The sequence below is a fragment of the Gallus gallus genome, chromosome 2, assembly GCF_016699485.2.
Source record: "Gallus gallus isolate bGalGal1 chromosome 2, bGalGal1.mat.broiler.GRCg7b, whole genome shotgun sequence".
In the NCBI taxonomy this organism is placed as follows: domain Eukaryota; kingdom Metazoa; phylum Chordata; class Aves; order Galliformes; family Phasianidae; genus Gallus; species Gallus gallus.
In genome coordinates this window covers 54,939-68,009 of record NC_052533.1, presented here as the reverse complement: position 1 = coordinate 68,009, position 13,071 = coordinate 54,939, and the positions used below count along the sequence as shown (strand labels likewise).

The 13,071-nt window shown below is 44.8% G+C and overlaps 1 protein-coding gene across 11 annotated transcripts in view; it reads left to right on the top strand.

The window, feature by feature from the left end:
- Positions 1-13,071, top strand: part of SMARCD3 (SWI/SNF related, matrix associated, actin dependent regulator of chromatin, subfamily d, member 3) — an 88,539-nt gene that overhangs the window by 68,372 nt on the left and 7,096 nt on the right. For all 11 annotated transcript variants that reach the window (XM_046930164.1, XM_046930173.1, XM_046930156.1 and 8 more), the window contains one exon: positions 2,304-2,439. In XM_046930164.1, the coding sequence (XP_046786120.1) occupies positions 2,304-2,439 (136 nt within the window). The remainder of the gene's footprint in view (positions 1-2,303; positions 2,440-13,071) is intronic.

Genomic DNA, 13,071 nt, shown 5'->3' with positions numbered 1-13,071 from the left:
AACAAAACCAGGTTTGTCAAACAGGATCTACCATTCATAAACCCATGCTGACTGGACCTGATCCCCTGGTTGACCTTTAATTGGTCCATGGTGGCTCCTGAGATTATCTGTTTCATAACCTTCCCTGGCACTGAGGTGAGACTGATAGGTCTGTAGCTACCAGGATCATCTTTCTGGCCCTTTTTGAAGATTGGCTTCACATTTGGCAGTCTCCAGTCTTCCGGGACATTTCCGGTTAGCCAGGACATCTCTTTCTCCTAGTCTGAACCTCCCCTAGTGCAGCTTTATGTCGTTCATGTGAATCCTATCCTGGAAAGCAGCTCTGCACCTGCTGACCTGGGAGCCCTGGAGAACAGCAAATTGACCATGAACCATCAATATGCTCGTGTGGCCAAGAAGACCATTGGTGTCATGGGGTACATTAAAAAGAGCATGGCCAGCAGGGCAAGGGAGGTAATCCTTCCTCTCTACACAGACCTGGTGATGCCTTATCTGGAGTACTTTGTCCTATTCCCAGCTCCCCAGTACATGAGAATCTAGCAAAGAGCCACACAGGTGATGAAGGGTCTGGAACAGCTCTGATAGGAGGAAACACTGAGGAATCATGATTATCTGATTAATGTTTATAAGTCTCTTAAGTGTGGGAGTCAAAAGGACATGGCCAACCTCTTTTCAGCGGTCTGTGGGGACAAGACAAGGGGAAACGGCCATAAACTGGAGCACAGGAAGTTCTGCACCAATGTGAGAAGGAACTTCTTCATAGTGAGGTAGCAGAGCACTGGAACAGGCTGCCCAGGGAGGCTGTGGATTCTCCTTCTCTGGAGATATTCAAGACCTGCTTGGAAACCTACCCATGCAGCCTGCCATAGGGGGCCTGCTTTGCAGGGGGGCTGGACTAGATGATCTCTGGAGGTCCCTTCCAGACCCTACAATTCTGTGATTCTCCGCGATTCATCTTCCAATCTGCACTTGTTTGGCATTTCTTCATCCCAGATGCAGAAACCAGCATTTGTCCATACTGAATTTAATGCAATTGACAATTGCCCAGTTATCCAGTCTACTTAGATCCCTCCACAAGGCTTCTTGTCCCTCAAGAGAGTCTGCAGCACCTCCCAGTTTAGTATTGTCACCAAACTTCCCGAGGATGCATTCAACTCCTGATCTGGATCACTGATAAATGTGTTGAACAACACTGACTTTAGAATTGAATCCTGGGGAACACTGCACGTGACTGCCAGCCAGATGTTGCCACACATCACTACAGCTCTTTGAACTCTGCCATTCAGCCACTTCATCAGCCATTGAGGACCTATGCAGGTCATGGTTAGACAATTTGTTCAGAAGGATTCTGTGAGGGACCGTATCAAAGGCCTTAATAAAATCCAATAAGATTTCAACTTCTGCCTTCCCTCGATCCACTGAGCGGGTGATGTGATTGTAGAAAGAGGTCACATTACTAAGACAGACTTTTCTCACTGTGAATCCATGTTGAGTATGCCTGATAACATCTTTGTTCTTTAAATACCCTTTGATAGTATCCAGGAAACTCTTCTCTATGTTTTTTCATGTACTGAGATTAGATTGTAGTTTTTGGTAGTTTTCTAGGTCTTCTCTCTTGGCCTTCTTGTAGATCATTATAACATTATGTTCCAGCGAGCAGAAATCTCCACAGCATCTCTCAAGATCTTTAGTAAGTTGTTGATAGAGGTCCAGTTATAACACATGCTAACTCTTTCAGTGCTTAGAGATGAATCCCATCAGAGCCCCTAGACTTCAGAACGTTTAACTTTTGCAACTGATCTCTTTCAATTTCAATGACTTCAAGTGGAAAGTCACTGCTCCCCCAGTCATGGTCCTCCAACTCTATTATTAGTATTGGAACTGATAATTAATGTCATTAAGTGCTCACATCCAGAATGGTAGTGTATGGTTCTGCTTACTCCAGACAGATGCAGTGGGACAGAAATGATATTGAAATGTTATTTACAACTGGAAATGACTTTGGAGGCCAGAGTTATAACTGCTCTCAGAAAATGTTAGATAATTTAATGAACACTGAGCATTAGAAGCTATTAAAGTTGATAGTTTGGACAAAACCTCTGACTTGAAAGTCTGAATTCTAAATGATGAAAGGTAAAACAATATGACAGAATACATGCATATATATATATAGATAACCAGTTCTTAAACTCTTCTCACAGCATCTGCAACAGTCCTTTGCAGAAAATATATTCTGGTCTGGATGGGTATTTACTCTGATTCATTACAGCAGTTCTTATGATATTCTATTATCCTCTCTGTAGTGTTGACCCCAATGATCAGAAGAAGACGGCTTGTTATGACATAGATGTAGAAGTTGAAGACCCATTAAAGGGACAGATGAGTAGTTTTCTTCTCTCAACAGCTAACCAACAGGAGATTACAGCATTGGACAACAAGGTACTGGTCCAGGAGTACAATATCACATGGCATATATATATATATTGTGTATCTTCCATGTGAGTTTGGTGCCACATATCAAAGAGAGTAATATGAGAAAGGGATTTCTCATTTGGATTTGCTTTCAAGGGCTGAACAAGTCACATGCAATGGAAATACAGTGAAGTGAGCGGAGTTTGATGTTAGGATTTGATTCAGCGCCTGATATCATTGCCAGGGTAATAAAAGCAGAGTTTCACAGGCAGTATAATGAATCCTCTGGCAAGTGACATGAAGTGTGGGCCATGCTACATGCTGTAGGATTTCAGAACCCTCTGAACTATTTAGTAGATTTGTTGTGTTCTGTGGGAAACTAACAGGGCTTGTTTACAACTAAAAACACTTTACAGCACATGAGGTGGATCAATTATGGTCTTCCAGTGTGTGTGTTAAGGGAATTATGCTGGATCTGGAAGCCTGAGGGAGACAAGGCTGCCACAACTCCTTCACGGCAGATCCAACCAGCAACAGGGCTGAGCATGTATTCCCAGTAACTGCACAAGATGCACGTGCATCCTTATATACTACAAATACACATATTTGCAGAGAGAAAATTAGAAAGAAAAAAACTCAGCCACCATTGTTAAAGATAATAAAAAGTGTTTTTACAAATGTATTAGCATCAAGAGGAGGACCAAGGAGAATCTCCATTCTTCATTGGATGTGGCAGGGAACATTATCACTGAGGATGAGGAAATGGCTGAGGTTCTCAATGCCTTCTTATGTTTTTAATATCAGACCAGTTGTCCTCAGGATACTCAGCCTCCTGAGCTGTAATACAGGGATAAAGAGCAGAATAAACCCCCACAATTCAGTTAGTGACGTACTGCTCCACCTGGACTATCAGAAGTCCATGGGGCTGGATGGGACTTACCCAAGGGTGCTGAAGGAGCTGGCAGAGATGATTGCCAAGCTCCTGGCCTTGCTAATGTGATGCCCATCTACAAGAAGGGTCATAAGGAGGATCTGGGGAACTACAGGCCTGTCAGCCTGATCTCAATGCCGGCTAAAGTTATGGAGCAGATCATCTTGGGGGAGATCACATGGCATGTGTGTGACAACCAGGGGATCGGGCCTAGCCATCGTGGGTCCATGAAAGGCAGGTCCTGCTTGACCAATCTCATCTCCTTCTGTGACCAGGTGACCCCCCTGGTGGATGAGGAAAAGGCTTTTAATGTAGTCTAACCTAGAGTTCACTAAAGCCTTTACTGTCTCTGTTGTGGTTTAACCTGGCAAACAGATAAACGTCACATAGCCTTTTGCTCACACTCCCTTCCCTCTCAGTGGAATGGGGAGAGAATATTGGAAAAAAAAAATTGAACTCATAGGTTGAGATACTAGGGCAGAAAGGGAAGAGAGAAATACCAGTAATGATAATAATTGAATAATTTCATATATATATATACACAAAACAAGTGATGCACAAACCAATAACTCACCACCTGCTGACTGATGCCTAGCCTGTCTCCCCCAGCCAACTCTCCTCTGCTTTATAGTTTTCTTACATGATGTCATATGGTATTTTTAAACTGAGACAGGGGAGATTTAGGTTAGATATCAGGAGGGAGTTTTTCACTCAGAGGGTGGTGATGCACTGGCACAGGTTGCCCAAGGAGGTTGTGGATGCCCCATCCCTGCAGGCATTCAAGGCCAGGCTGGATGTGGCTCTGGGCAGCCTGGTCTGCTGGTTGGTGACCCTGCACATAGCAGAGGGTTGAAACTAGATGATCATTGTGGTCTTTTTTAACCCAGCCATTCTGTGATTTTTGATTATGATTCTATGAATATCTCTTTAGCCAGTTTAGATCAGCTGTCCTGGTTTTGTTCTCTCCCATCTACTTGTGTTCCCCAGCCTCCTTGCTGGCAGAGCAGTAAGAGAAGCTGAAAAAGTGAAATGTCCTTTGCTCTGTACAGCGCTGCTCGGCAATAATCAGTGTATTATAAGCATTGTTTTTCCTCTGAAGCCAAAACACAGCATCATACCAGCCACTGTGAAGAAAATAAACTCTTTACCAGCTGAAACCAGGACAGTCTCCTGCAGTATTCTGATGGATAACCTGGCAGCCCATGGCTTGGACAGATACACTCTTCGCTGGGTAAAGAACTGGCTGAATTGCCAGGCCCAGAGAGTGGTGGTGAATGGAGTTAAATCTAGCTGGCAACTGGTAACAAGTGGTGTTCCCCAGGCATCAGTTTTGGGGCCTATCCTGTTTAATATATTTATTGATGGTCTGGATGAGGGCATTGAGTGCACCCTCAGTAAGTCTGCAGATGACACCAAGTTCAGAGGAATTGTCGATTTGCCTGAGGCTAGGAAGACCCTACAAAGGGATGTGGATAGGCTGGATCAGTGGACTGAGGCCAGTGGGATGAAGTTCAACAAGACCAAGTGTTAGGTCCTTCACTTTAGTCACAACAACCCCATGCATCGCTGCAAACTTGGGTCAGAGTGGCTGGCAAACTGCACGGAGGAAAGTGACTTGGGGGTGCTGGTTGGCAGCCAGCTGAACACAAGCTAACAGTGTGCCCAGGTGGCCAATAAGGCCAATGGCATCCTGGCTTGTATCAGAAATAGTGCAATCAACAGGAGTAGGGAGGTGATCATCCCTCTGTTCTCAGCACTGGTGAGGCCGTACCTTGATACTATGTTTACACACAATCACAGAATTGCAGGGGTTAGAAGGGACTTGAATAGGTCATTGAATCCAACCCCCCTGCTAAAGCAGGTACATCTCACAGGTAGGTATCCAGGTGAGTCTTGAATTTCTGCGTAGATGGAGACTCCACAACCCCTCCGGACTATGTGTTCCATTTCTCCGTCACCCTTATCTTAAAGAAGTTCTGTATGTTAATACTGAACTTCCTGTGTTCAAGTATTAGCCGTTACTCCTTGTCCTATTGCTTCACACCATGGAGAAGAGCCTGGCCTCATCCATTTGCCTCCCTCTTTCCTTTACATATTTATAAACATTAATCAGATTCCCTCTTAGTCTTCTTTTCCCTAGGCTGAACAGACCCAGGTTACTCAGCCTTTCCTCATAGGGGAGATACTTCAGTCCCTTTATCATCTTTGTGGCCCTCTGCTGGACTCCTTCTAGGAGATTTCTGTCTTTTTTGAACTGGGGAGCAAAGAACTGGACACAGTATTCACCAGGGCAGAGAAGAGGGGAGCATCATCTCCCTCGCCCTGCTGATCGTGCTCTTTTTAATGCACCCCAGGATCCCACTGGCCTTCCTGGCCACAAGAGCACACTGCTGGCTCATGACCAATATGCTGTCCACCAGGACCCCCAGATCCTTTTCCGCAGAGCTCCTCTCCAGCAGGTCATCCCTGAGCCTGTACTCATTCATGCAGTTATTCCTCCCCAAGTATTAGACTCTATACTTGATTTTGTTAAACCTCATCAGGTTCCTCCCTGCCCAACTCTCCAGTCTGTCCAGGTCTCATTGAATGGTAGCACAGCCTTGAGGTGTGTAAGCCAATCCTCCCAGAGTTGTATCATCAGCAAACTTGCTGAGGGTGCATTCTATCCCTTCATCCAGGTGATTGATGAAGATGTTGAATAAGACTGGACCCAGCACCAACCCCTGAGGAACACCGCTAGTTACAGGCCTACAACCAGATTCTGCACTGCTGATGACAACCTTCTGAGCTCTGCCAGTCAGCCAGTTCTTGAGCCACCTCACAGTCCACTCATCTATCCCCCATATTCTAAGTTTCATAACAAGGATGTTGTGGGAGATGCTGTCAAACGCCTTGCTGAAGTCAAAGTACACAACATCCACTGCTCTTCCCCCATCTACCTAGCCAGTGATGAGATCATAGAAGGCTATCAGGTTGGTCAAGAATGATTTCTCCTTGGTGAATCCATGTTGACTACTCCTGATAACCTTCTTCTCTTCCAATTGCTTGGAGGTGGCATCCAGAACAAGTTGTTCCGTCACCTGTCCAGGGGCAGAGTTGAGGCTGACTGGCCTGTAGTTTCCTGGATTTCTTGCCCTCTTTGAAGGATGGAGGGATGTTGGCTATCCTCCAGACTTCAAGCACTCTCCCATTTGCCAAGACCTTTCAAAGATGATAGTGGTTTAGCAATCGCTTATGTTTAGTTTCGAGCCCCTCACTGCAAGAAGGGCACTGAGGCCTTGGAGTACATTCAAAGAAGGGCAACAAAGCTGGTGAAGGGTCTGGAATACAGGTCTTAAGGGGAATGGCTGAGGTCGGGGGATGTAGGAAATCAGCAGGAGAAATGCGACAACCATAGTAGATGATCAGCAAATCTCGTTTATTGTTTCAGCTGCATGTACATTTATAGTGTGGGTAATAGGCTCATACATATTGCTAAAGTGGAGCTCAGGATTGGCTCGCTAGTCAGTGTCAACTACGCCTATCTTTGTGCTCTGTGGTTATCTCACAGCAAACACTCTCTTACAGACTTCTCAAAACACTGTTGCCGGCTTTCTCCATCGGCATCCTGTTTTGTTCCTAGTTCTCATACCTGACCTTGTGCGTAACAAGGTTGCTTAACCAGCTGCACGGTGTCTGCATGGCTTTTCTCAGTCAGCCAGTCATCAATAAATCTCTCCACAGGGGGAGACCTCATCACTCCCTCCAAGTCTTGACAGGAGGTTGGAGTGAGGTAGGGATAGGCCTGTGCTCCCAGGTTATAGCAATAGGATGAGAGGTGATGGCCTCAAGGTGTGCCAGAGGAGGTTCTGGTTGGATATTCAGAACAATTTATTCTCTGAAAGAGTGGTCAGGCATTGGAACAGGCTGCTCGGGGAACTGGTGGAGTCACAGCTCCTGAAAGTGTTCAAGAACCACGGAGACATGGCACTTGGGGACATGGTTAGGGGGCATGGTGGGGAAGGGTTGGAGTTGGACTTGGGGATCTCTTCCAATATTAATGAGTCTATGATTCTATGTTATATACACAGATCAAAAGAGGCAGTTACACAGAGCTCTTTTATGAACACAAAGATAACGAATGATCTCACTGCAGTCCCTCTCTGGCTGAGCAGAATGGAAGTCAGCTAGTGTGAATTTTCAGATATGTCCTACTGACAGCTGGGCTTGGACACTGTCTTCCTGCTATCTGTGTCTAGATCCATGTCTCCATGTCTCCCTGTTTGCTGATATTTGCCTAGTCATACAAGCCCTCAGGGCTGCAGCCTCACTCCAAGTGATGGTACAGGTAGCCTCACACACACACAAGTGTACATGTCCATACAGAGGCACAGACATACACAAGCACCAATGCACATGCATGCACACGCATGTATGCTGCTGGCTGAGACTCTCCTGGTTCCCCAGTTGCTACCTTGCTGTGGTCTGACCCTGTCAATGGTTTATGGGCTGGTTCAGCCTGATTCTGTGCCTACCAGGACAGGGGTACCCACAGACCCACGCTCTGGAAAAGGGTAATGGGAAAAAGGGGGAAAAGGGTAGAGAGAGAGGCCTAAAAACAAAACAGCAGCAACGATCTGAGGAGAAACAAACTAATTTACTAAATAAGATACTGGAATGCAAGATAACACACTATAATGCAATATAAAACAATGTAATACAATATAATTAGAATTGAAGCTAATTGAAGCTAATAAAACAATTAAATGAGAGAGAGTGTCTGAAAGCCAAATGCCTTACTCTGCTGCTGAGTTGAGATGATCTAGGGAGCTCACATGCTGCCAAGGTCAAAAAAAGGAAGATCAAGTGACCTACAAATGGCTTTTACCTTTTGCTCTGAGCAGAAATGGTAACAGAACAGCAAACAGTCTTCTGGGGGATGTAGTTCTTCTCTTCTGGGACAGGTACCCGGAACTGGAGCATTAAGTCTTTAACTCTCAGTACACCACATGATGTTACGATGTGGAATACCAATAACCGAAAATCATAAAACCATGGCATTTCACCCCTTATTCCACATCACTACATCATTCTTAATATATACATTAAACATTAAACACATGCACACATATATTTTTATGTATATATCTGTATACACATGGAATTACTGACTGCACTCCCTCAGCATCAAACTCCCTTGTGCTACACATTGAACATCCCCATCTTTCTGCATTACCTACCAAGTGGACGTAGGTCCCTGAGAAAAAACAGTTCCAGGGAGAGGTTTGCCCTTCCTGGAATCTGGGAAGACCCATGCTGCTTTTCCCAACATGTTCTTTATATGTACTACAGGGACCTTATGTCCCTCTACAGTATGCAGAGAGCTGGATTGGGCAGGGCCATCTCGATTGACCGATCCTTGAGTGTTCACCAACCAGGTGGCTTCTGCCAAATGCTTCTCCCAGTGTTTAAATGTTCCACCACCTATTGCTTTCAACATAGTTTTTAATAAACCATTGTATTGCTTGATTTTACCAGAGGCTGGTGCATGGTAGGGGATATGATAAGTCCACTCAATACCGTGAACTTTGGCCCAAATATCCACAAGTGAATTTTTGAGATAAGTCCCATTATCTGACTCAGTTCTTTCTGGAGTGCCATGTAGCCATAGAACTTGTTTCTCCAGACTCAATATGGTGTTTCAGGTGGTAGCATTGAGTGCTGTGTATGTTTCAAGCTACCCAGTAGTTGCCTCCACCATGGTAAGCACATAACGCTTACCATTGCGAGATTGTGGCAAAGTGATGTAATCAACCTGCCATGCCTCCCCATATTTATACTTTTGCCATCGCCCTTTCCCCCAGAGAAGTTTCATCCTCTCGGCTTGTTTAATTATGGCACATGTGTGAGTCATGAATAACTTGTGCAATAGGGTCCATAGTTACGTCCACCCCTTGGTCTCTAGCCCAGTTGTTGCATCTCCTCCTTGATGTCCTGAGGTCTCGTGGGCTCACCAAGCTAGAACTAATTCACTCTTGTGTTGCCAGTCCAAGTCTATTTGAGCCACCTCAGTTCTGACAGCTCAATCTACCTGATGGTTATTCTGTTGTTCTTCAGTAGCCCAACTCTTGGGCACATGAGCGTCTACGTGGCGCACCTTTACAACCATATTCTTTATTCGGGCAGCAATGTCTTTCCACAGTTTAGCAGCCCAAATAGATTTACCCCTTCTTTGTCAGTTGTTTTGTTCCCACTGCTGTAACCACCCCCAAAAGGCATTTGTCACCATCCATGAGTCAGTGTAAAGATAAAGCCTCTGCAACTTGTCATGTGGGGCTCCACACAGCAGCTTTCCATCTGTGATGCTTCCCCACAATACGACACGATCCATCTGTGAACAGGCATATTTCTTTTCATTTTCTGATAGTTCATTGTACGGTGGTGCCTCTTTAGCACATGACATCTCTTCTGCTGTTGATGTTCCAAACTTTTTACCTTCAGGACAGTTTGTGATCACTTCTAAGATTCCTGGATGGCTGAGGTTCCCCATCCGAGCTTGTTGTGTAATCAGAGCAGTCCCCTTACTCCAAGTGGCATCAGTAGCATGATGGGTGGAAGGAACCTTTCCCTTGAACATCCAGTTCAGCACTGGCAGTCGAGGTGCCAGAAGGAGCTGCATTTCAGTACCGACTACTTCAGAAGCAGCCCTAACCCCCTCATGCACAGCTAAGATCTCTTTCTCCGTAGGAGTGTAGCACTCTTCAGACCCCCTGTACGCTCTACTCCAAAATCCCAGCGGTCAACCTCGAGTCTCCCCTGAGGCTCTTTACCACAAACTCCAGGTGGGACCTTTCTCTCCATCAGCAGTGTAGAGGATGTTCTTTACATCCTGTCCTGTCTGTACTGGCCGTCTGTACTGACCCCAAGGCCACAGCACGAGCTATTTCCTGTTTAATCTGCTCAAAAGCCTGCTGCTGCTTAGGGCCCCACGTAACATTGTTCTTTCACATCACCTGATAAAGGGGGCTTACAATGAGGCTATCGTTTGGAACGTGCATTTTCCAAAAGAGCAATACGCCCAGAAAAGATTGCGTCTCTTTCTTATTAGTGGGTGGAGACATGGCAGTGATTTTGTTGATCACATCCGTGTATACTGAACGCCCCTCCAGGTAAAAGCAAACTGTGGCCTCCATTCTGTGGCCAAAGGAATGGAAAATAAGGCATTAGCTGTGTCAGCGGTGGCATACCAGTTTTCATACTGGAGTTCTAGCATGATTCACTTTTCATACTGGAGTTCACACAATTCATACTGGAGTTCTAGCATGTCCAGCACAGCAGCACTCAGTGGGTGTGTGACTTCATTCAAGACATGGTAGTCTACTGTCAGCCTCCATTCTCCACTGGCTTTACACACTGGCCATATGGGGCTGTTAAAAGGTGTGTGTGTTTTGCTTATCACTCCCTGACTCTCTAGTTGACGAATCAACTTATGAATGGGGAGTAAGGAATCCCTGTTGGTGCAGTGCTGCCGTCTGTGCACCGTTTTTGTAGCAATCAGTACCTGTTGCTCTTCCACTCATAGCAAGCCCACAACAGATGGATCTTCTGATAGGCCAGGCAAAGCATGCAGCTGCTTAACACCTTCTGTATCTACAGCAGCTATTCCAAAGGCCCATAAATACCCCTTGGGATCCTTAAAATATCCCCTTCTGAGGTAATCAGTACCAAGTATGCAGGGAGCCCCTGGGCCAGTCATAGTAGGATGTTTTTGCCAGTCTTTACCAGTGAGGCCTCCAACTCAGTCAACTCTTGGGAACCCTCAGTGACCCCAGAAATATAAATTGATTTTGTCCCTTCATGGCTCGATGGCGTTAGAGTGCACTGTGCACCAGTGTCCACCAGTGCCTTATATTTCTGTGGTTCTGATGTGCCAGGCCATCTAATCCACCTCCCTTGCGGAGCCAGACTGAGAAAGTTGGAGCTCTTTAGCCTGGAGAAGTCTTCCAGTACTTGGAGGGGACCTACAGGAAAGTTGGGGAGGGACTTTTTAAAAGGGCAGGTAGTGACAGGATAAGGGAAAATGGCTTTAAACTGGAAGAGGGTAGATTTAGACTGGAGATTAGGAAGAAATTCCTTACTGTGAGGGTGGTGAGGGACTGAAGCAGATTGCCTAGGGGGGTTGTGGGTGCCCTCTCCCTGGAGGCAATCAAGGCCGGGCTGGATGGGGCTTTGAGCAAGCTGGTCTAGTAGGAGGTGTCCCTGTCTATAGCAAGGGGGTTGGGACTAGATGATCTTAAAGGTCTCTTCCAACCCAAACCATTCTGTGACTCTATGAAAGTAATCTTATCCAAAGTAGACCCTAAGTAGATCACATGAGAGATAATAAGAAAGTGCCTGTTTCTCTCCATTGACTATTGAAAATAAAAATCTAACTTGTTACCTGTACATAAATGTTAGGCAGAGAAGATGAGAGCAGGACTGTGGTGATGATACAAGATAGCTTTATAAGATAGTGGAGTAAGAAACATGAGCCTGAATAGGCAGGAGATGAGATGGAGTAAGATGCAAGGAAAGTGGAGAAATACAGCATGTATAGTGAGCAAAGAAAGATTAATATTGTAGTTTAAATGATGGATGGCATGTTTTGAGCCATAAGAGTCTCAAGGACAGGCATTAATTGAGGTTTTAATAGTGGTGATAATAAATTGGGAAGGAAAAATAATTTGCTTTTGATTTATGCTGATGAGAAAGAGAAGGAGGCAAAGAGCTGAGTTGATGTTTGGATAGGTTGAAGGAAGCAGTCTTTTGCGGAGTATGAATAGAGATGAGTGAACCAAAGACTTTGGCAAAAGCTGGGCTGGTAACTCTGACACAACTTCCAAGTGAGCTGACCAGTATGCTTACATTTTTACTGAGGCAGAAGAAGAAAAGAAGAAAAAGAAGCTAAAATGTTGGGGCTATCTGGGCAAATAGAAACTCTGCATTACATTTAGTCCTTGAACAGTTTTAAATCTCTTTTACACTGTGTACACATGATGCAACTGATCAGAAAGCAAATGTCTCCTTTTGGATGAGAGGAATTATTCTGTGGTCTCTACTGTGTGACTGTATTTTCATGATCGCTTTTGACAGTAGAGAGAACTTGTAAAAGCAGAAATATTTAGAAGTCTAGATATAGTTGTTCTGCCGTAGGTAATTTTCCAGAATGAGTGCCTCATATGAAATTTGCAGAGGTAATAAATTCAGAATTCCTGCTCAGCATTGCTTTTTTTTTTTTTTAACGTATTCAAGAATTGTACAATCTGTTTGACTATAAATTTGTATTGAGGTGTCGTGAAGTATTGCTAAATTTCTATGTGGGAAAGCTAAGAGAATGCCATATTTCAGATGTATGCTATATATGCACTATTGCAGAGCAGTTTGCTGCACTGGTAGCAACAGTAGAAAATGAATGGCTGAAAAATCACTTGGAACGGTTTGGCAGAATTGCATCCTCGTTTATTAAATGAGAATTATGCAGTGGTGAGCTCTACAGGCTGTGTTAGGGATTCTTGTCAAGAGCTGTCTAACTGGCTGTCAAAAGCTGACTAACAGGTACATGCGTAAATGGTTGATTTGCCTTGGTAAGAGATAAATAAAAGTGGCTTCTCAGAGCAAGGGAGGAGAAGGTGTGATATAATGGAACAGAGATTATTTGTGTCACATATTCCTGCCCATTTTCTATTGATTTCTAACCATGTGCAACTGTT